The sequence below is a fragment of the Bombina bombina genome, chromosome 7 (genome assembly GCF_027579735.1).
Source record: "Bombina bombina isolate aBomBom1 chromosome 7, aBomBom1.pri, whole genome shotgun sequence".
In the NCBI taxonomy this organism is placed as follows: domain Eukaryota; kingdom Metazoa; phylum Chordata; class Amphibia; order Anura; family Bombinatoridae; genus Bombina; species Bombina bombina.
Genome location: NC_069505.1, coordinates 444,657,473 through 444,679,910, shown reverse-complemented (window position 1 = coordinate 444,679,910; position 22,438 = coordinate 444,657,473). Strand labels below are relative to the sequence as shown.

The following is a 22,438-nucleotide window of genomic DNA, read 5'->3' as shown; positions in this document are numbered from 1 at the left end:
AAGAACAATGTCCGTATGGGACTTGGCGATTTGAAAAGTCGACGCCTGTATCAGAATGTCGTCTAGGTAAGGGGCCACCGCTATGCCTCGTGGCCTTAGAACCGCCAGTAGGGACCCTAGAACCTTCGTAAAGAATCTTGGTGCCGTGGCTAACTCGAAGGGAAGAGCCACAAACTGGTAATGCCCGTCTAGGAAGGCAAACCTGAGAAACCGATGATGATCTCTGTGTATCGGAATGTGGAGATAAGCATCCTTTAAGTCCACGGTAGTCATATATTGACCCTCCTGGATCAAAGGTAGGATGGTTCAAATAGTCTCCATCTTGAAGGATGGGACCCTGAGAAATTTGTTTAGGATGATCTTGAGATTGGTCTGAAAGTTCCCTCTTTTTTGGGAACTATAAACAGATTTGAATAGAATCCTTGCCCCTGTTCCTCCCTTGGAATTGGGTGGATCACTCCCATGACCAGAAGGTCTTGAACACAACGTAAGAATGCCTCTCTCTTTATCTGGTTTGCAGATAATTGTGAGAGATGAAATCTCCCTTTTGGAGATGAGGCTTTGAAATCCAGAAGATATCCCTGGGAAACAATCTCCAGAGCCCAGAGATCCTGGACGTCTCTTGCCCAAGCCTGAGCGAAGAGAGAAAGTCTGCCCCCAACTAGATCCGGTCCCGGATCAGGGGCTACTGCTTCATGCTGTCTTAGAGGCAGCAGCAGGTTTTTTGGCCTCCTTTCCCTTGCTCCAAGCCTGGTTAGGTCTCCAGACTGGCTTGGGCTGGGCAGAATTTCCTTCTTGTTTTGTAGAAGAGGAAGTTGAAGCTGCACCACTCTTGAAGTTCCAAAAGGAATGAAAATTAGTCTGTTTGGTCCTTAATTTGTTGGTCCTATCCTGGGGAAGGGCGTGGCCTTTCCCTCCAGTAATATCAGAAATGATCTCCTTCAGTCCAGGCCCGAATAGGGTCTGCCCCTTGAAGGGAATGTTGAGAAGCTTAGACTTTGAAGTAACGTCAGCTGACCAGGATTTAAGCCATAGCGCCCTACGCGTCAGAAATAAATGAATTGGCTAACTTAAGAGCTTTAAGCCTGTCTAGGATATCATCCAACGGGGTCTCCACCTGAAGAGCCTCTTCAAGAGACTCGAACCAGAAAGCCGCTGCAGCAGTGACTGGGGCAATGCATGCAAGAGGCTGGAGAATAAAACCTTGTTGTATAAAGATTTTCTTAAGGAAACCCTCTAATTTTTTATCCATTGGATCTAGGAAAGCACAACTGTCCTCGACGGGGATAGTTGTACACTTAGCTAGGGTAGATACTGCTCCCTCCACCTTAGGGACCGTCTGCCACGAATCCCGTGTAGCGGCATCTATGGGAAACATCCTTTTAAACGCAGGAGGGGGAGAGAACGGTACACCTGGTCTATCCCATTCCTTCGTAATAATTTCTGAAAACCTCTTAGGGATTGGAAAAACATCAGTGTAAACAGGCACTGCAAAGTATTTGTCCATTTTACACAATTTCTCTGGGACTACAATGGGGTCACAGTCGTCCAGAGTTGCTAAAACCTCCTTGAGCAACAAGCAGAGGTGTTCAAGCTTAAATTTAAATGCTGTTATTTCAGAGTGAGACTGGAGTAACGCCTTCCCTGAATCAGAAATGTCACCCACAGATAGAAGCTCTCCTGCTTCGGCTTCTGTACATTGTGAGGGTATATCAGACATAACTACTAAAGCGTCAGAAAGCTCTGTATTTGTTCTAGCCCCAGAGCTGTCTCGCTTTCCTTGTAACCCTGGCAGTTTGGACAATACCTCAGTGAGGGTATAATTCATAACTGCCGCCATGTCTTGTAAGGTAAACACATTGGACGCGCCAGATGTACTTGGCGTCACTTGCGCGGGAGATATAGGTTCTGACACATTTGGAGAGCTAGGTGGTTTAACCTCCCTTTTGTCAGTCTGAGAAACCTCTGGTGATAAATCCTTAAAACCCATAATATGGTCTTTATAACTTATAGAAAGGTCAGTGCATTTGGCACACATTCTAAGAGGGGGTTCCACAATGGCTTCTAAACATAATGAACAAGGAGTTTCCTCTATGTCAGACATGTTTAACAGACTAGTAATGAGACCAGCAAGCTTGGAAAACACTTTAATAAATGTGAAAAAGCAATTAAACAAAAACGGTACTGTGCCTTTAAGAGAAAAAAACTACCTCAAACTGCAAAACAGTGATAAAAAGTAGTAAACTCTTCGAACTTTTTACAGTGTGTATAAGACTAAAGCAGCATTGCACCCACTTGCAAATGGATGATTAACCCTAGGCCCCAAAACGGATTAGAAAAACCGTTAAAAAACAGTCAAACACACTGCCACAGCTCTGCTGTGGCCCTACCTGCCCTTAAACACGTTTTTTTGCAGGAAAAACACCCTCTATAGTGGTCCTAGATGCCAGAGGACTCCTTTAGGGAAGCTGTATGTCTCAGTCTGAAGATTAACTGCGCATAAAGTTCGCGAAAATAGGCCCCTCCCACCATGCACTGAAAGTCAGGGGCCTTTTTTAGGAGTGATCTAACAAGCCATGTGGAAAACTAGGCCCCAAAATAAAGATTTATCACCCTCAGAGAAAACGTTTTTACTCTAAAACATGCAAACGTTTTTTACACTAAGTAATAAGAGTATTAACATGAATATTACCCTTTTTTGCAAGCATGATCCCAGTTGCTGTTAAATCACTGTATCAGGCTTACGTCAAATATACCAGGCCCTGTCAGCATTTTCTAGACCTTCTCTCTCTAGAAAAAATATACTGAACATACCTCAAAGCAGGCAATCTGCAGACCGTCCCCCCAACTGAAGTTTTCTTTCCATACTCTTCAGTTATGTGTGAGAACAGCAATGGACCTTAGTTACAAACCGCTAAGATCATCAAACCTCCAGGCAGAATTCTTCTTCCAATTTCTGCCTGAGAGTAAAAACAGTACAACGCCGGTACCGTTTAAAAATAACAAACTTTTGATTGAAGGTAAAAAACTACACTAATTCACCACATCTCTCTTGATACTTCCTTTCTTATCGAGATCTGCAAGAGAATGACTGGGGGTGGCAGTTAGGGGAGGAGCTATATAGACAGCTCTGCTGTGGGTGTCCTCTTGCAGCTTCCTGTTGGGAAGGAGAATATCCCACAAGTAATAGATGAACCCGTGGACTGGATACACCTTTACAAGAGAAAGTTCTTCTCTGTGAAAGGCAGATATTGAGCAAAAAGAGGCTGCTTCTAGGGTGGTAACTAGCCATAAAACAAGCTATTATGCTATTGTTCGTTCCCAGGTTGAGCGCTTCTCTCTTTTTATTTATACTATACTCTAGGGCTCTGTGAGATATTTACCCAGCAAGCAGATCAATATTAAAATACAACTTGTGCTAATAACTCTAAACGCAGACTCTGCGGTACACAGGCCCAGCTTCCTCTGAAATTCATCGGTTCTTAATTTACTTAAAACTGAGTCTTTTTTAATATATATATATATATATATCTATATCTATATATCTCGCACCACAGCCTATGGCATGCCTTGCAAATGTATACAAAAGCCTGAAAGACAGGTCCAGACAGTAACCATGAACCACTACATGAAGGCCCAAAACACTGCTACAGACCAGGTATCTGATCACAACATGCAACCAGCAGTATTGTAAGATAAAGAAAAAAAGTCCCTGAACAGAAAAACACCTCCAGCATTACCAGAGAAGATTTAAAATCACTTTCCTCTAAGGAGGGTATAAAATAAGTCTTATCAGAAGTCAGAGGCCTCTTTGGTGATCTAAAAAAGGACTTTGCTCAACTCAATAGAGTTGATGCCTAAGAGAACATTCAAACTTCAATACAAGCCAAGGTACAAGAGAACACTCAAAATATTTCACAACAAAATGAAGCAATATCCTTCTTGCTCAACAAAAATCGAAGACCTCGACAACCGTAATAGGAGGAATAACCTCCGCCTCAGAGGCATTCCTGAAACCGTATCTCCAGCATCGCTAAATGGTTATCTGCAGGCCCTTTTCAGAATAATAAAGGGCACTTCATCCTCTTCAGATATACCACTTAAAGGGACACTGTACCCAAATTTTTTCTTTCGTGATTCAGATTGAGCATGAAATTTTAAGCAACTTTCTAATTTACTCCTATTATCAAATTTTCTTCATTCTCTTGGTATCTATATTTGAAATGCACAATTGTAAGTTTAGATGCCGGCCCATTTTTGGTGAACAACCTGGGTTGTCCTTGCTGATTGGTGGATAAATTCATCCACCAATAAAAAAAGTGCTGTCCAGAGTACTGAAACCAAAAAAAGCTTAGATGCCTTCTTTTTCAAATAAAGATAGCAAGAGAATGAAGAAAAATTGATAATAGGAGCAAATTAGAAAGCTGCTTAAAATTGCATGCTCTATCTGAATTACAAAGGAAAAAATTTGGGTTCAGTGTCCCTTTAAGATAGCTCACAGATCTCTATGTCCCAGACCCTCCAACAAGACACCTCCAAGAGACGTTATAATACGTTTCCTGAGCTTTGTGGACAAGGAAGAGATTGCCAAGGGTGCAACAGCTAAAGCCCACCATCACACACACAGGATTTCCAATACAAGTATTTTCTGACATTTCCCCGGCCACACTGCAAAAATGCAGAAAACTTAAACATATAACAGAGACCCTCAGAAGCCACAAAATTCCATATCAATGGGTTTTCCCCTTAAGCATCATTGCCAGCAACAACGGAAAGTTGGCAGTCCTCAAAACTGAACATGATCTACCAAACTTCTACAAGATATTGGGTATTGATCGTGAACATATGGCTTCAAACATTGCTCCCCAAACACTTCAGGACACTGCTAAGAGACTCTTTCGAGTCCCTCACCAGGCACAACCAAACACTAACTCTTGGTCATAACCATCTTCAGGACAAGAACCGGTGGAAGACAGATTAGTAAAAAACATAATTTATGCTTACCTGATAAATTTATTTCTCTTGTAGTGTGTTCAGTCCACGGGTCATCCATTACTTATGGGATATATTCTCCTTCCCAACAGGAAGTTGCAAGAGGATCACCCAAGCAGAGCTGCTATATAGCTCCTCCCCTCACATGTCATATCTAGTCATTCGACCGAAACAAGACGAGAAAGGAGAAACTATAAGGTGCAGTGGTGACTGGAGTTATAATTTTAAAATTTAGAACCTGCCTGAAAAAGACAGGGCGGGCCGTGGACTGAACACACTACAAGAGAAATAAATTTATCAGGTAAGCATAAATTATGTTTTCTCTTGTTAAGTGTGTTCAGTCCACGGGTCATCCATTACTTATGGGATACCAATACCAAAGCTAAGTACACGGATGATGGGAGGGACAAGGCAGGAACATTAAACAGAAGGAACAACTGCCTGTAGAACCTGTCTCCCAAAACCAGCCTCCGAAGAAGCAAAAGTGTCAAATTTGTAAAATTTGGAAAAAGTATGAAGTGAAGACCAAGTTGCAGCCTTGCAAATCTGTTCAACAGAGGCCTCATTCTTAAAGGCCCAGGTGGAAGCCACAGCTCTGGTGGAATGAGCTGTAATTCTTTCAGGAGGCTGCTGTCCAGCAGTCTCATAGGCTAAACGTATTATGCTACGAAGCCAAAAAGAGAGAGAGGTAGCCGAAGCCTTTTGACCTCTCCTCTGTCCAGAGTAAACGACAAACAGAGAAGAAGTTTGTCTAAAATCTTTAGTTGCCTGTAAGTAGAACTTCAGAGCACGGACCACGTCTAGATTATGCAAAAGACGTTCCTTCTTTGAAGAAGGATTAGGACATAATGATGGAACAACAATCTCTTGATTGATATTCCTGTTAGAAACAACCTTATGTAAGAACCCAGGTTAGTACGCAGAACTACCTTGTCTGAATGAAAGATCAGATAAGGAGAATCACAATGTAAGGCAGATAACTCAGAGACTCTTCGAGCCGAGGAAATAGCCAACAAAAACAAACTTTCCAAGATAAAAGCTTAATATCAATGGAATGAAGGGGTTCAAAACGGAACACCCTGAAGAACTTTAAGAACCAAGTTTAAGCTCCACGGAGGAGCAACAGCTTTAAACACAGGCTTAATTCTAGCCAAAGCCTGACAAAAGGCCTGGACGTCTGGATGCTCTGCCAGGCGTTTGTGTAAAAGAATAGACAGAGCTGAAATCTGTCCCTTTAGCGAACTAGCGGATAAACCCTTTTCTAAACCCTCTTGTAGAAAAGCTAATATCATAGGAATCCTAACCTTACTCCATGAGTAACTCTTGGATTCGCACCAATATAAATATTTACGCCATATCTTATGGTAAATTTTTCTTGTCACAGGTTTCCGAGCCTGTATTAATGTATCAATAACCGAATCCGAAAACCCACGCTTTGATAGAATAAAGCGTTCAATTTCCAGGCAGTCAGCCTCAGAGAAATTAGGTTTGGATGGTTGAAAGGACCCTGAATTAGAAGGTCCTGCCTCAGAGGAAGAGACCATGGTGGACAGGACGACATGTCCACTAGGTCTGCATACCAGGTCCTGCGTGGCCACGCAGGCGCTATCAGAATTACCGATGCCCTCTCCTGTTTGATCCTGGCAATCAGTCGAGGTAGCAATGGAAATGGCGGAAACACATAAGCTATGTTGAAAACCCAAGGGGCTGCTAATGCATCTACCAGCACCGCTCCCGGGTCCCTGGACCTGGATCCGTAACAAGGAAGCTTCGCGTTCTGGCGAGATGCCATGAGATCCAGATCCGGTTTGCCCCAACGACGAATCAGTTGAGCAAATACCTCCGGATGAAGTTCCCACTCTCCCGGATGAAAAGTCTGGCGACTTAGGAAATCCGCCTCCCAGTTCTCTACACCTGGGATGTGAATCGCTGACAGGTGGCAAGAGTGAGACTCTGCCCAGCGAATTATCTTCGAGACTTCCAACATCGCTAGGGAACTCCTAGTTCCCCCTTGATGATTGATGTAAGCCACAGTCGTGATATTGTCCGACTGAAATCTGATGAACCTCAGCTTTGCTAACTGAGGCCAAGCTAGAAGAGCATTGAATATTGCTCTTAATTCTAGAATGTTTATTGGGAGGAGTTTCTCCTCCTGAGTCCACGATCCCTGAGCCTTCAGGGAATTCCAGACTGCTCCCCAGCCTAGAAGGCTGGCATCCGTTGTTACAATCGTCCAATCTGGCCTGCGAAAGGTCATTCCTTTGGACAGATGAACCGGTGACAACCCCCAGAGAAGCGAATCTCTGGTCTCCTGGTCCAGATTTAGCAAAGGGGACAGATCTGAGTAATCCCCGTTCCATTGACTGAGCATGCATAGTTGCAGTGGTCTGAGATGCAGGCTCGTAAATGGCACTATGTCCATTGCCGCGACCATTAAGCCGATTACCTCCATGCACTGAGCTACTGATGGGCTTGGAACGGAATGAAGGACACGGCAAGCATTGAGAATCTTTGATAACCTGGACTCCGTCAGGTAAATCTTCATGTCTACAGAATCTATAAGAGTCCCTAGAAAAGGAACCCTTGTGAGTGGTAACAGAGAACTCTTTTCCACGTTCACTTTCCACCCATGCGACCTCAGAAATGCTAGAACTATCTCTGTATGAGACTTTGCATTCTGTAAACTTGACGCTTTTATCAGAATGTCGTCTAGGTACGGAGCCACCGCTATGCCTCGTGAAGTGAGCCAGAAGTGAGCCCAGAACCTTCGTAAAAATTCTCGGGGCCGTGGCTAACCCGAAGGGAAGAGCCACAAACTGGTAATGCCTGTCTAGAAAGGCAAACCTCAGGTACCGATAATGATCTTTGTGAATCAGTATATGAAGGTAAGCATCCTTTAAGTCCACCGTGGTCATATATTGACCCTCTTGGATCATGGGTAGGATGGTTCGAATGGTTTCCATCTTGAACGATGGTACCCTTAGGAATTTGTTTAAGATCTTTAAGTCCAAGATTGGTCTGAAGGTTCCCTCTTTTTTGGGAACCACAAATAGATTTGAGTAAAATCCTTGTCCCTGTTCCGATCGCGGAACTGAGTGGATCACCCCCTTGATTAAGAGGTCTTGTACACATTGTAGAAATGCCTCTCTCTTTACTAGGTTTGTCGATAACCTCGAAAGATGGAACCTCCCTTGTGGAGGAGAGGTTTTGAAATCCAGAAGGTATCCCTGAGATATAATCTTTAACGTCCAGGGATCCTGCACATCTCTTGCCCAAGCCTGGGCAAAGAGAGCAAGTCTGCCCCCCACTAAATCCGTCTCTGGATAGGGGGCCCTGACTTCATGCTGTCTTAGGGGCGGGAGTAGGCTTTCTGGCCTGCTTGCCCTTGTTCCATAACTGGTTGCCTTTCCAACCTTGTCTGTAACGAGCAGTAGTTCCTTCCTGTTTTGGAGCGGAGGAAGTCGATGCTGCTCCTGCCTTGAAGTTACGAAAGGCACGAAAATTAGACTGTTTGGCCTTTGGTTTGGCCCTGTCCTGAGGAAGGGCGTGGCCCTTACCTCCCGTAATGTCAGCAATAATTTCCTTCAAGCTGGACCCGAATAAGGTCTGCCCTTTGAAAGGAATGTTAAGTAGCTTAGACTTGGAAGTTACATCCGCTGACCAGGATTTAAGCCAGAGCGCTCTGCGCGCCTGTATGGCGAATCCGGAATTTTTAGCCGTAAGTTTGGTTAGATGTACTACGGCATCTGAAACAAACGCATTAGCTTGCTTAAGGGTTCTAACTTTGCTCAAGGCCTCATCTAACGGCTCTGTGCGAATCGCCTCTTCCAGAGACTCAAACCAGAATGCCGCTGCAGCCGTGACAGGCGCAATGCATGCAAGAGGCTGCAATATAAAACCCTGTTGAACAAACATTTTCTTAAGATAACCCTCTAATTTTTTATCCATTGGATCTGAGAAAGCACAGCTATCCTCTACCGGGATAGTGGTAGGCTTGGCTAACGTAGAAACTGCTCCCTCCACCTTAGGGACCGTCTGCCATAAGTCTCGTGTGGTGGCGTCTATAGGGAACATTTTTCTAAATATCGGGGGAGGGGAAAAAGGCACACCGGGTCTATCCCACTCCTTACTGATAATTTCTGTAAGTCTTTTTGGTATAGGAAAAACGTCAGTACACACCGGTACCGCATAGTATCTATCCAACCTACACAATTTCTCTGGAATTGCCACCGTGTCGCAATCATTCAGAGCCGCTAATACCTCCCCTAGTAACACACGGAGGTTCTCAAGCTTAAATTTAAAATTCGAAATTTCTGAATCCGGTCTCCCCGGATGAAGTTCACCGTCCTCATGTTGTGCAAATTGTGACGCAGTATCAGACATGGCTCTCGTGTCATCAGCGCGCTCTGTCCTTAACCCAGAGCTATCGCGTTTGCCCCTTAATTCGGGCATATTATATAATACTTCTTTCATAACATTAGCCATATCATGTAAAGTGATTTATAAGGGCCTAGATGTACTAGGTGTTTCAATCCTACGCATCTCCCAAGCGGGAGACGCAGGTACTGACACGTGAGGAGAGTTAGGCGCATAACTTCCCCCTCGTTGTCTGGTGATAGCTTCTTTATCGGTACAGATTGACTTTTATTCAAAGCAATATCAATACAATTGGTACACATCGTTCTATTGGGCTCCACATTGGCTTTTGAACATGATGAACAAACAGTTTCCTCTGAATCAGACATGTTTAAAACAGACTTAGCAATGAAACTAACAAGCTTGGAAATCACTTCAATAAGTTTACAAGCAATATAAAAAACGCTGCAGCGTTTCAAAAATACAGATATAATTAAACAATTCTTAACAAGAAGTGTATTATTAGCAGAGGATTGCACCCATTAGCAAAAGGATGATTAACCCCTCAATACCCAAAACGGATAAAACAGATATCAATTAAGATTTAACTCTTTTAATCACAGTCAGCACACTGTCACAGATCTGCTGTGACTGATTACCTCCCTCACAAATTAAATTTGCAGACCCCTGAGCTCTCTAGAGACGTCCTGGATCAAGGAGGAAGAAGCAGAAAGACTGTGCAATAAGTTTAACTGCGCAACAAGGCGCTAAAACAAGGTCCCTCCCACTCCTATCACAACAGTGGGAGCCCTGATATAACGGTTTCCATGCAGAAAATATCCATGTGGAAGAAAATCATGCCCAAAGCGATTTATCACCACAGTACCTCACAAAAACGAATAACATGCCAGTAAACGTTTTATTAAAAACAACATTTGTCAATGTCATGCGAAGCTATCACTAAGCCTGCTACCAGTCGCTACCACTGCAGAGAAGGCTTAAGTATTATTTCAGTGTTAACAGTATTTTCTCAGTCAAATTCTAGTCCCTAGAATATAACTCGACTGCGCATACATTTATCAGCCTGATACCAGTTGCTACTACTGCATTTAAGGCTGTACTTACATCATATGGTAAAAGCAGTATTTTCTTAGTCAATTCCATTCCCAGAAAATAAAGTACTGCACATACCTCATTTGCGGAGGACCCCGCATGCTATTCCCAGTTTCTGAAGTTACCCCACTCCTCAGAATGTCGAGAACAGCCAGTGGATCTTAGTTACGCCTGCTAAGATCATAGATAAAAAACGCAGGCAGTTTCTTCTTCCAAATACTGCCTGAGATAGAAAAACAGCACACTCCGGTGCCATTTAAAATAACAAACTTTTGATTGAAGAATAGTTAAGTAAAAACTCCAGCTCCTCTCGCGACCTCCTTCATTGTTGAGAGTTGCAAGAGAATGACTGGATATGACATGTGAGGGGAGGAGCTATATAGCAGCTCTGCTTGGGTGATCCTCTTGAAACTTCCTGTTGGGAAGGAGAATATATCCCATAAGTAATGGATGACCCGTGGACTGAACACACTTAACAAGAGAAATATGTAATGTTATGTATATTTTACCTGCTTGTTATGTTCAATTATTAATACTGTTGGTTCAATTTGCTTAGAGGGCTTAACTTTTGGGGCCGCCTAACTTATTTTTAAGGTTCTATGTTTAAAATTCACTAATGCCACCCATAAGCGCTATAGAAAAAGATCCCACAATTTTTTTTAAGAGCCCAGTAGCAAATGCCGTCATAGCTACACTAACCTATTAGTACCAGCACGGTCAATTGTTATGTTATGGGAATGCACAGACCACACAATGCAGGAAAAGAGTCTTTGGAAGACATAGGTATGAATGTAGGCTCCCTTACACTGTTACGTTACTATTGATTTTTTTGCTTGTTGAGTATATTTGCGGTTAACAATAATTTTGGTTTATAAGTCTGCAGAGCTTACTGCAATAGGTCACCTAGCTGAACAAAGGCGTTACATATACATCATTTCTCCACCTTGAGGTATAACGCCCGAGTATAGACACAACTATTTAATAACCCTGTACCAAGCCTGCAATCAATCAATACTACCAAAAGATTACACAGAATAAAACTCCTAAATTAACATTGCCCAATAGCAAATGGCATCATGGCCACTATCATACCAGTGTCAGTATGTTCTATTACTAAGCAATAGAAATTAATAACCTATGCATTGCTCTGTAATTCATGACCACCCAACTAAAATCATCCGCATATTCTCCCACTCCCTTATTGCTACTATAGCTTCATTACTGATAATATCTATATCAAAACGGACCACTATACATTGAATCTATGCTTTAAAAATATTTTTCAAAAAGGCAACACAGGGTCTTACTTTGTTTGTATTTCGGTAGTCTTTACCAGTTTTTTTTTTTTTTATAAATATTACTGTTGATCAGTTTTCTGATCTATCAACCCTGATACCCCTCCAGTGACCGAAACAAGTGCATGTAGCACGAAGAACCCTTTAAACCCTCCCAATCCTTACCCCCCTCCCTTTTTTCCCCTTTCACCACTACCCCACACACCCGCCTAAAACCAATATGCCCATAAACTGCTCCACTTTGATGCCCCTTCTCCTTACTGGCCTCTACCTCTCAGCAGTCATCATGCCTCAAATTGACAGTGCCCATTCCATCACTTTCAATACGGTAAACGTAAAGGGCTTCAGCACCCCACAAAAAAGAAATATTGTACTGACAGATCTATATAGACAAACAAAGTGCAAGCATACTCCTACAAGAGACACGCTTTAAAAAGGGAAAAGAACCCAAATGGCTACATAACAAATACCCAACGGCTTATTTCTCTTCAGGCCCTACGAAAAAAACAGTAGGCATACTCTTTAGAAAGGATATCCCCTTTGAGAAATTACACATAGAGCAAGACATTGAGGGCAGACTTCTGATACTGACTGGATTGTTATATGGCAGACCAATAACCATAGTAAATGTGTACTTCCCCAACAAAACGAAAAAAATATTCATGCGCCAGTTGTCAAAAAAAATTATATAGACCACAGGAAAGGCATGCTACTCGTGGGGGGAGATTTTAAAGTTCCCCTAAACCCATGAGTGGATACCAATGGGGGATCTTCCTCATATAAGAGAGACATTAAGAGCATCAACAATCAACTTCACTCATTGGCTCCGTTTGACACCTGGCGCATACTGCTCCCCACCACGTCGGACTTCACATTCTACTCACACCCTCATAACACATATTCCCACATAGATTACATACTAACAGACACATTGTGCTTAGCACTTAGCAAAAAGATACATATACACCCTATCACCTGGTCAGACCATGTGCCGGTCTCCTGCTTTGTCAATTGGCCGGAAAAACCTATGTATCCATTCCAATGGAAACTAGATGACAGCTTAATAGATCACCCAATTGTCAGCGAAGAAATAGAGAAGTCAATGTCAGAATATTTTCAGCTAATTGAAGAAACAGAAACAATGTACACTAACATTTGGGAAGCACACAAGTGCGTCATAAGGGGAGAATTTCGAAAACACAAAGCTATTATTATAAGACAACGTAGACTTCGATATGAAGCTCTATTGAACAAAATACAGACACTAGAACACACACATAAAACAGAACCCTAAGAACACAACCCTTTTGACTAACCTATTAAAAACCAGAACTGAATTAAACAAATTTTTGCACGACCAACAGAAACAGAAACGATATTACAAACAAGGGAATAAATCAGGTACTCTCTTAACCAGAGCAATCCGTCGTAAACAACTTAAAATGCATTTACACAATATTAAAAACAGTTCAGGAAAAGTTAAGTGACAGCATCTCCATTGCAGAAATATTTAAAACTTATTACTCCTCTCTCTACAACCTGGCAGGAGACTCAAACACAATGAATGCAAAGAAAGACCGTATAACGCAATATCTTGACAACCTAGACATACCCAGACTGACAGAGGAGCAATCCCAAAAATTAGATTCCCCTAATAGTATCAAAGAAATAGCAACAGCATTCCATAATCTACCATCAGGAAAGAGCCCTGATGGATACGGTGCAAAATATTACAAAAAAAAATGTACACATACCTCTCAGAACCCTTTCACATCAAGAGTGGCACCCGACAAGGATTTGTCCTCCGTCACCCATTCTTTTCGCATTATCCATAAAAATACTGGCCCACAAAATTAGAACTAACCCTCATATAAAAGGTATCTCTACATCGAGCTCAGAATACAAGTTGGCAATGTACGCGGGCGACATTCTGCTCACAATTACGGACATAGAAAAATCACTACACCAACTGCTACATACCATCACAGAATACGGAAAACTTTTAAACTTCCACCTAAAAATAAATCAGATATTAAACATAAACACCCCGACCCATATCATTGAAGATCTGAAGAGAACATGTCCCCTACGCCTTCAATCCACACATCTAAAATACCTAGGGATATTACTGACCAAAGACATGCAAGATTTGTTTTCAGCCAATTTTAAACTTATGCAAAATAACATGGATTAGGGATTTATCCTGCTGGAAATACAAAGCACTCTTGTGGTTTGGTAGAATCCATGTGATTAAGATGAACATATTACCCCGTATCTTATATCTCCTACAAACCCTGCCAATCCCACTACCAAGAGACTTCATAATCCAACTACAAAGAAATATAGAACAATTCATATAGGGCAATACGAGGCCGAGAGTCCCCCAAAAAACCCTGTACCTAACCAGAGACAGAGGAGGGTTAGACGTCCCTGAAATAGCAAGATACAGAATTACAACAATAATACAGAGAATAATAGACTTGAGTCATAATTCAGCTAACAAACAACAACAGGTGGACAGAGAGCCAATCCACATACCCAATGTAGGATGGTTAGGATGGCTTCACCCCTCCCATAGACCTAAAACCATACAGAACTACCCTCTTTTCACTGAACTCTTTTTCCAATGGGACAAACTATTAGCAACAAGCAGATTTCCTCAAGACCCTCCCCATTAACTCTACTAATAAACAACCCTGAACTCCCGTTCCTCCCACCTCTTAAGGATACTTTGGGATACTCACCCCAGCTTCCCACACACACACACACAAAAATGTCCTTGAGGAGGGAAAAGTAACAGAGACAAAAAATACTAGAAAGGGAAGAATGGATCCCCCTTCATGGTTCATACATATGCAACTTTCACATCACCCAACCCCTAACAGCATTTGAAACCCTATGCTCATTACAACACACTATCTCTTCCTTCTATAGGCTTCTGTCCGATACAGGGGCAGACTCCCTCCCTTCCTATAACCACAAATGGAATGGATTTAGGACTTGACATAACTACCAAAGAATGGACACAAATCTTTACCCACCACAAAAAACCCTCGGTTTCAGCCAAGATTCAGAAGATGAACTATAAGTTCTTATCCAGATGGTACCTAACCCCTCTGAGACTACAAACACACTAGTGGTAAGTGTAACGAGAAAGCTGATCTTATACATATCTGGTGGTCCTGTAATAAATTAGGAACATACTGGGAAAACATAACATACATGAACAAAAACACTCTCCTGTCAAATCCCAATGAATCCGAGCATCCTACTTTTTCACAAACCACTAAACCTCAAAGACCAGGCTAAAATATTACTGTTGTACATCATGATTAATAGTGCTAAGATCGCAATACCACAAAAAGGTGGAAATCACAAGAAATACCCAATTTCACAGGTAGACTCTTTGCTCGCCCTGGAAAGATACCATTTCTACAGGACGGGAATTCACAAAATGATTATGAGATAGAATGCCATTAAAAACACGTAACATAGTATAAAACTCTACGTCCCCACAATGCACACTACAGCAGGGCTATTGTGCCCTCTACTGATAATAACCCAATACATTAACATGTGTAAGGTCACTGGACGCCCTCTTTCTTTTTTTTATTTTTTTATTTCAATTGTTTATAATGTTTGTTACAAGCATATCATTTTAACTATTTAATCACGTCAGGTCACATCACCTTCCTTTCCTTTGTTCCATAAACCTGCAACAAACGTTAAGTCCTATGCAGAGCTTGAAGGCAAGATATCTCGCCTGTTAAATATGAACTTTATCTGTACTAACGGACAATCTACATATTTTACGTGACTTCTGGTACTAAAATGTTAATGTGACATGTACTTAGTTATCTGTATTGCTATATAGAATTGTTTGCTTTTTTGTACTGCTTAATAACTTTCAATAAAATACTTTTAAAACAAAAAACAAACCTTGAGATGGGGAAAAAGGGATACCCGGTTTCTCCCATTCTTTAGAAATGTCAGACATACAGGCTGGAACTAGAAAAACTTCCAGAGATTTAGGTTTGACATCAAAGACCCTGTCCAGCTTAGTGACTTTGTGGGCTCCGAGACATCCATTGTAGCTAGTACCTCCTTAAAGGGACACTGAACCCAAATTTTATTTTTTTGTGATTCAGATAGAGCATGCAATGTTAAGCAACTTTCTATTTTACTCATCAATTTTTCTTTGTTCTCTTGATATATTTATTTGAAAAAGAAGGCATCTAAGCTAAAGAGACAGTCAATTTTTGGTTCAGCACCATGGAAAGCACTTGTTTATTGGTGGGTGAATTTATCCACCAATCAGCAAGAACAACCCAGGTTGTTTAACAAAAATGGTCCGGCATCTAAACTTACATTCTTGCTTTTCAAATAAAGATACCAAGAGAATGAAGAACATTTGATAATATGCGTACATTAGAAAGTTGCTTAAAATTGTATGCTCTATCTGAATCATGAAAGAAAAAATTTGGGTTCAGTGTCCCTTTAAGAAATAAACAAAGATAATTAAGATAAACTGACTAAAGCAGCCTTGGTTTGAGAGGAAACATGTTTAGTCTCTCTCTTCCTATGACCTGCAATAGGTAAGGAACTCAGTGCAGCTAAAACTGGTAAAAATACTCCCCTAGAAAGAGGCTGAGCCGCAGGGCACTGCTAGTGTAATTACTAGGGACGGGGACTGAGGAAAAAGTTAAGTCATGTCAAGGGCAACAGAGTCCTGAGTGGTAGAAAGCTCTGAGGGGTTAATGTTTTTTGGAACCAACAGATCACATTTTTTTTCTGCAGCATGGAAGCCAAGCATGTGGAACACAATTGAGCAGGGGGATCACATGGGATTCTTCACAATATATACGTTTGTCAAAATGTAAAGATAAATCTGAACCCTTATCCTTAGTGTCCTCCATACTGGAGTAAATTAATTCCCCAGAGAAAAAAAAAGGAAAATATGACTTTAAAATCTTTTTCTGTTATAAATAGTGGCTAAGATAGTACCTAAAGCAGCATTTGTGCCACTATGGTGTAAAATTCTGCAATATTACTGACATAGATAGTAGAGAAATCCAGAACTGAGATTAAGTATAAAAAAGACTGAATCAAATAAACAAACAGAATCCGTAACTAAAATGTAAATAGAACAAAAAAGCGGCACCTCTATGTCCCCAACAGATGCTGGAGCAACTCACCACCTCCAAGAAAGCCCAACAAACTTTTGATCGCTGCTCTCCCCACTTCTCTGTTCGAAGAAAAGAGCTGCGTGGTTGGTCACGTGACCGAACCAGGAAAAGTGAGACGCAACTCAGAAGAGCGCAAAAAACTCGCTGAGTCTTCTCTGACAGAAAAAACTCCCCATAAAGTAAAAAAGCGTTATAATCTTCAATCCGGCTTCAAACTGTTCCACAAAAAGCATGATTTTACTTTAAAATTAATAAAAGGTTGTAAAATTGCCAACACAAAAGAGCCCATGCCCTGACAAGTTTAGTCCCAAACACTGATACTATGCACATAAAGTATCCAGCTGAAGTATTAGCAGTGCCCAATAAATATAACTGCCCTGAGTTATAAGTCCCCAGGCACCAGAAGGAAATAATGGAGAGATCTTTAAACTCTCTAGGTGTCTTGTGCCTTCCAACCTGTGAAGGAAAAGAGCACTTACCTTGGAGCCTCTGCTGTGGGGCAGACAAAGACTTCCAGGTTTGCCAGCTTCATCCAGACTTCTGACAGGGACCTAAAGTAGAAGGAAATCAGAGTAACTAACCCTGGTTGCCGGGTGGGCGTTAGCAAAGATTTGCTGGAGAGAAAACAGAGAAGCCTCCCTGCGACCTCCAGCAGCTAACAGCTACCAATACTCTTTCTAAAGAGGATTACATGGACACAGCATTACCCCAGTCCTACTTGAAGGGAAGCTACCCATTAAAGGGCTTAGTTAATCTTTTCTTCAGAGCACCATCTTCGCTTCCTCCTTGTTACAGAGGCAAAGAATGACTGGGGAGTATGGGAAGGGGAATGATACTTAAAGGGACACTGTACCCAAAATTTTTCTTTCGTGATTCAGATTGAGCATGAAATTTTAAGCAACTTTCTAATTTACTCCTATTATCAAATTTTCTTCATTCTCTTGGTATCTTTATTTGAAATGCAAGAATGTAAGTTTAGATGCCGGCCCATTTTTGGTGAACAACCTGGGTTGTCCTTGCTGATTGGTGGATAAATTCATCCACCAATAAAAAAGAGCTGTCCAGAGTACTGAAACCAAAAAAAAGCTTAGATGCCTTCTTTTTCAAATAATGATAGCAAGAGAACGAAGAAAAATTGATAATAGGAGTAAATTAGAAAGTTGCTTAAAATTGTGTGCTCTTTCTGAATTACAAAAGAAAAAATTTGGGTTCAGTGTCCCTTTAAGCTTTGCTGGGGTGTCTTTGCCTCCTCCTGGTGGCCAGGAGTTGAATTTCCCAACAGTAATTTAATGTTATAATACTATTTCCATGCACTGCGCTACCGTTTACAGCCTCACTAGGTGCCGGCGCTACCGTTTATAGCATTATTCAAAAAAGGACGTTGAACACTTTGAGATGGTAATATAAAATGATAAATCGGTTATATTAAAAAAAAAACTCTGCAATATACTTTCATTACTTATTTTGTCCCCTTTTCCACTAATACCATTCTGAAATTGTGATTTTTTTCAGTTCACACACTCTAGTGACCGATAACTGTCCCTAATTGGCCACAGCAGAGAATGTAACCTAAGTTACAACATGGCAGCTCCCATTGTGTTAAAGATACTAAAACTTTACACTTATTTAAAACAGCCAATGAAACTTTAAATATACATCTACATGTTATTGCCAGACTGCTTAATTCTATCTAACATTTATTTCGTGTTTAAGCACTGGCATTTCGGATTCTATGCATTTAACATACTTACTACTTACTGTTCCTTCCCTGAGAGCATGGCCGTGCCTCTGATAAGCAGCTATAATGCTCCAGACCTTGTCTTAGTTTTCTGTGCCACATATTGGTGACAAGTGTTTATTTGTAGTCTGAATGTTTGCGCATCCAGTGCTGAGGAACTACATATAGCAATAGAGAGGTGTGAAACCTACGGCCTGGTACAGACGTCAGCCACTAGTATACTTACCTGGCTTCAGAAGGTGTGGGTGGGTAAATGGGCTGGGTTGACCAAGGTATCGCTTTGGAAGATCAAGGACCTTAGGTTTTACTGAAAATCTGCGTCTCATGCAGGAAACACAAACTGCAAAGAGAACAAAAGGAGAGTGTGTGAAAGCACTCCATACACTCATATCTCCAGCAGTGGGTGCAGAGCAGGAGAGGTACAGATCACATGTACAGTAAGGGGACAAGAGTGTGTGTGTGAGCGCGCCGTACATTCGTATCCCCAGCAGGGGGCGCTGAGCAGATCACATGTACAGTAAGGGGACAAGAGTGTGTGCGAGAGCAGACAGATCACATGTACAGTAAGGGGTAAAGAGTGTGTGTGTGAGCATGTCATACACTCCTATCCCCAGCACGGGGCGCCAAGCAGGAGAGGAAAAGATCACATGTACAGTAAGGGGAAAAGAGAGTGTGTGTGTTTGTGTGTCATACACTGGTATCCCCAGCAGGGGGTGCTGAGCAGGCGAGGAACAGATCACATGTACAGTAAGGGGACGTGAGTAAGTGTGTGTGTGAGTGCGTTACACTCTTATCCCCAGCAGGGGGCGCAGAGCAGATGAGGAACAGATCACATGTACAGTAAGGGGAGAAGAGTGCGTGTGTGAGCGTGCCGTACACTCCTATCCCCAGCAGGGGGCGCAGGTCAGATCACATGTACAGTAAGGGGACAAGAGAGTGTGTGTGAGCATGTCATACACTCCTATCCCCAGCACGGGGCGCCAAGCAGGAGAGGAAAAGATCACATGTACAGTAAGGGGAAAAGAGAGTGTGTGTGAGTGTCGTACACTCGTATCCCCAGCAGGGGCTGCAGAGCAGTGTACAGTAAGGGGACAGGAAGGTGTGTGTGTGTCTTGTAAGGGGACAAGAGTGTGTGTGTGTCATGTGTGTGGTACACCCATATTCCCAGCAGGGGCCACAGATCACATGTACAGTAAGGGGACAAGAGAATGTGTGTGTGTCGTGTAAGGGGACAAGTGTGTGTGTGTGTGTGTGTAAGGGGACGAGTGTGTGTGTGTGTGTGTGTAAGGGGACGAGTGTGTGTGTGTGTCGTACACTTGTATCCCCAGCAGGGGGTGCTGAGCAGGAGAGGTACAGATCACATGTACAGTAAGGGGAAAAGGGTGTGTGTGAGTGTGTCGTACACTCCTATCCCCAGAAGGGGGCGCCGAGCAGGAGAGGAACAGGTCACATGTACAGTAAGGGGACAAGAGTGTGTGTGTGTCTTGTAAGGGGACAAGAGTGTGTGTGTGTCTTGTAAGGGGACAAGAGTGTGTGTGTGTCTTGTAAGGGGACAAGAGTGTGCGTGTGTTCCGTACAATAAGGGGACGAGAGGGAAGAAAAGAGGGAAGAAAAGAGGGAAGAAAAGAGGGAAGAAAAGAGAAGAGAGAGATACACTCGTATCCCCAGCAGGGGGCACAGAGCAGGAGAGGAACAGATCACATGTACAGTAAGGCGACAAGAGTGAGAGCCCATATCAGTACTTTACACACACACTATATTAGTACTACACACACACTATATTAGTACTACACACACACACTATATCAGTACTACACATTAAATTAATGCACTGGGAATAGCTGAAAATGTTAGCGCATGGATAAATAACTGGATAAAAGATAAGGAGCAATGAGTAGTAGTAAATGGATCATACTCAGATTGGACAAAGGTAATCAGTGGAGTCCCCCAGGGATCAGTACTGGGCCCTATTCTTTTTAATATTTTTATAAATGACTTGGAGCAAGGATTAAATAGTGACATCTCTATTTTTGCAGATTAAACTAAGTTAAGTAAGGTCATTAGGTCAGAGCAGGATGAACTTTCGTTACAAAGGGACCTGCAAAAATTAGAATTATGGGCAAGTAAATGGAAAATGAGATTTAATACGGGAAAATGCAAGATTCTACATTTTGGAAATAAAAATAAGCAGGCAACGTATTATTTAAATGGCCAAGGGATAAATATACTCACATAGAGATAAAAGAAGATTATTTAATGAACCATGTTAAAAAGCATCAGTAATAAAAGACTATATATAAAAAATGTAAAAAGCACATATAAATAAAATTACAAATACAGGAATATCTTACAGAAGCGGCTCAAAGGGCCAAAGCTGATAATTACAATAAAAACAGAGGTAATAACAGGTGATCAGTGTGAGTGGTACACCAGAATAAGAGTGTATACTAATAAAACAGAATTAGCCTAAGTACAACTGTAGCAAGTGCATCAAGCAAAAAACTAATAAACAATAATACAAACAATAGTGTTCAAAATTAGTGTTAGAAAAATAGTGTTCCAAAAAATAGAAAAATGCACTGCAGTGCAAAAAAAGGGGGGTAGCAAAATAATTGTATAGATACAATCAAATAGTGAGTGAGTGAGTGCAAATGGATATAAAAATGCTAGCTACTTAATCCAGTGAGGTTGAGATATAATTAAATAAAATACACAATATGCAATAACATAAAAAATAAAATATAAAATATAATCCAAAAAAGTTTTCAAAAAGTTGATCAACAAATGTTAGTGAAGAACAAAAATAAATCAATCAAAACTAAAAAATGGAAAAAATGGGTGATGAAAAGCAAGGTGAAAGTGAGGAAATTGATTCCTTCCAATGTTAGTTACTTTAACAGATCCAAATTCCTGAGTGTGGTTGCTGAAGTAGCTGATTGGATCCTAGCACCTGTCAGCTGCTCCTATGGTATCCTAAAAAGTGTCCCTGTAAAAAAAGAAATTCACAACATAGTGTATCCAATATGAGAATGAAGTAAAGATTAAAGTAATGCTTACCACATTACTTTGGTAAGCAAAGTAATGTGGTAAGCATTACTTTAATCTTTACTTCATTCTCATATTGGATACACTATGTTGTGAATTTCTTTTTTTACAGGGACACTTTTTAGGATACCATAGGAGCAGCTGACAGGTGCTAGGATCCAATCAGCTACTTCAGCAACCACACTCAGGAATTTGGATCTGTTAAAGTAACTAACATTGGAAGGACTCAATTTCCTCACTTTCACCTTGCTTTTCATCACCCATTTTTTAGTTTTGATTGACTTATTTTTGTTCTTCACTAACATTTGTTGATCAACTTTTTGAAAACTTTTTTGGATTATATTTTATATTTTATTTTTTATGTTATTGCATATTGTGTATTTTATTTAATTATATCTCAACCTCACTGGATTAAGTAGCTAGCATTTTTATATCCATTTGCACTCACTCACTATTTGATTGTATCTATACAATTATTTTGCTACCCCCCTTTTTTTGCACTGCAGTGCATTTTTCTATTTTTTGGAACACTATTTTTCTAACACTAATTTTGAACACTATTGTTTGTATTATTGTTTATTAGTTTTTTGCTTGATGCACTTGCTACAGTTGTACTTAGGCTAATTCTGTTTTATTAGTATACACTCTTATTCTGGTGTACCACTCACACTGATCACCTGTTATTACCTCTGTTTTTATTGTAATTATCAGCT

General features: G+C 41.2%; 1 protein-coding gene across 1 annotated transcript in view; it reads right to left on the bottom strand.

Annotated features, from left to right (window-relative positions):
- The window catches only part of XPNPEP3 (X-prolyl aminopeptidase 3), a 289,754-nt gene that overhangs the window by 264,358 nt on the left and 2,958 nt on the right, over positions 1–22,438 (bottom strand). Inside the window, exon 2 of the mRNA XM_053721392.1 lies at positions 18,907–19,020. Within this exon, the coding sequence (XP_053577367.1) occupies positions 18,907–19,020 (114 nt within the window). The remainder of the gene's footprint in view (positions 1–18,906; positions 19,021–22,438) is intronic.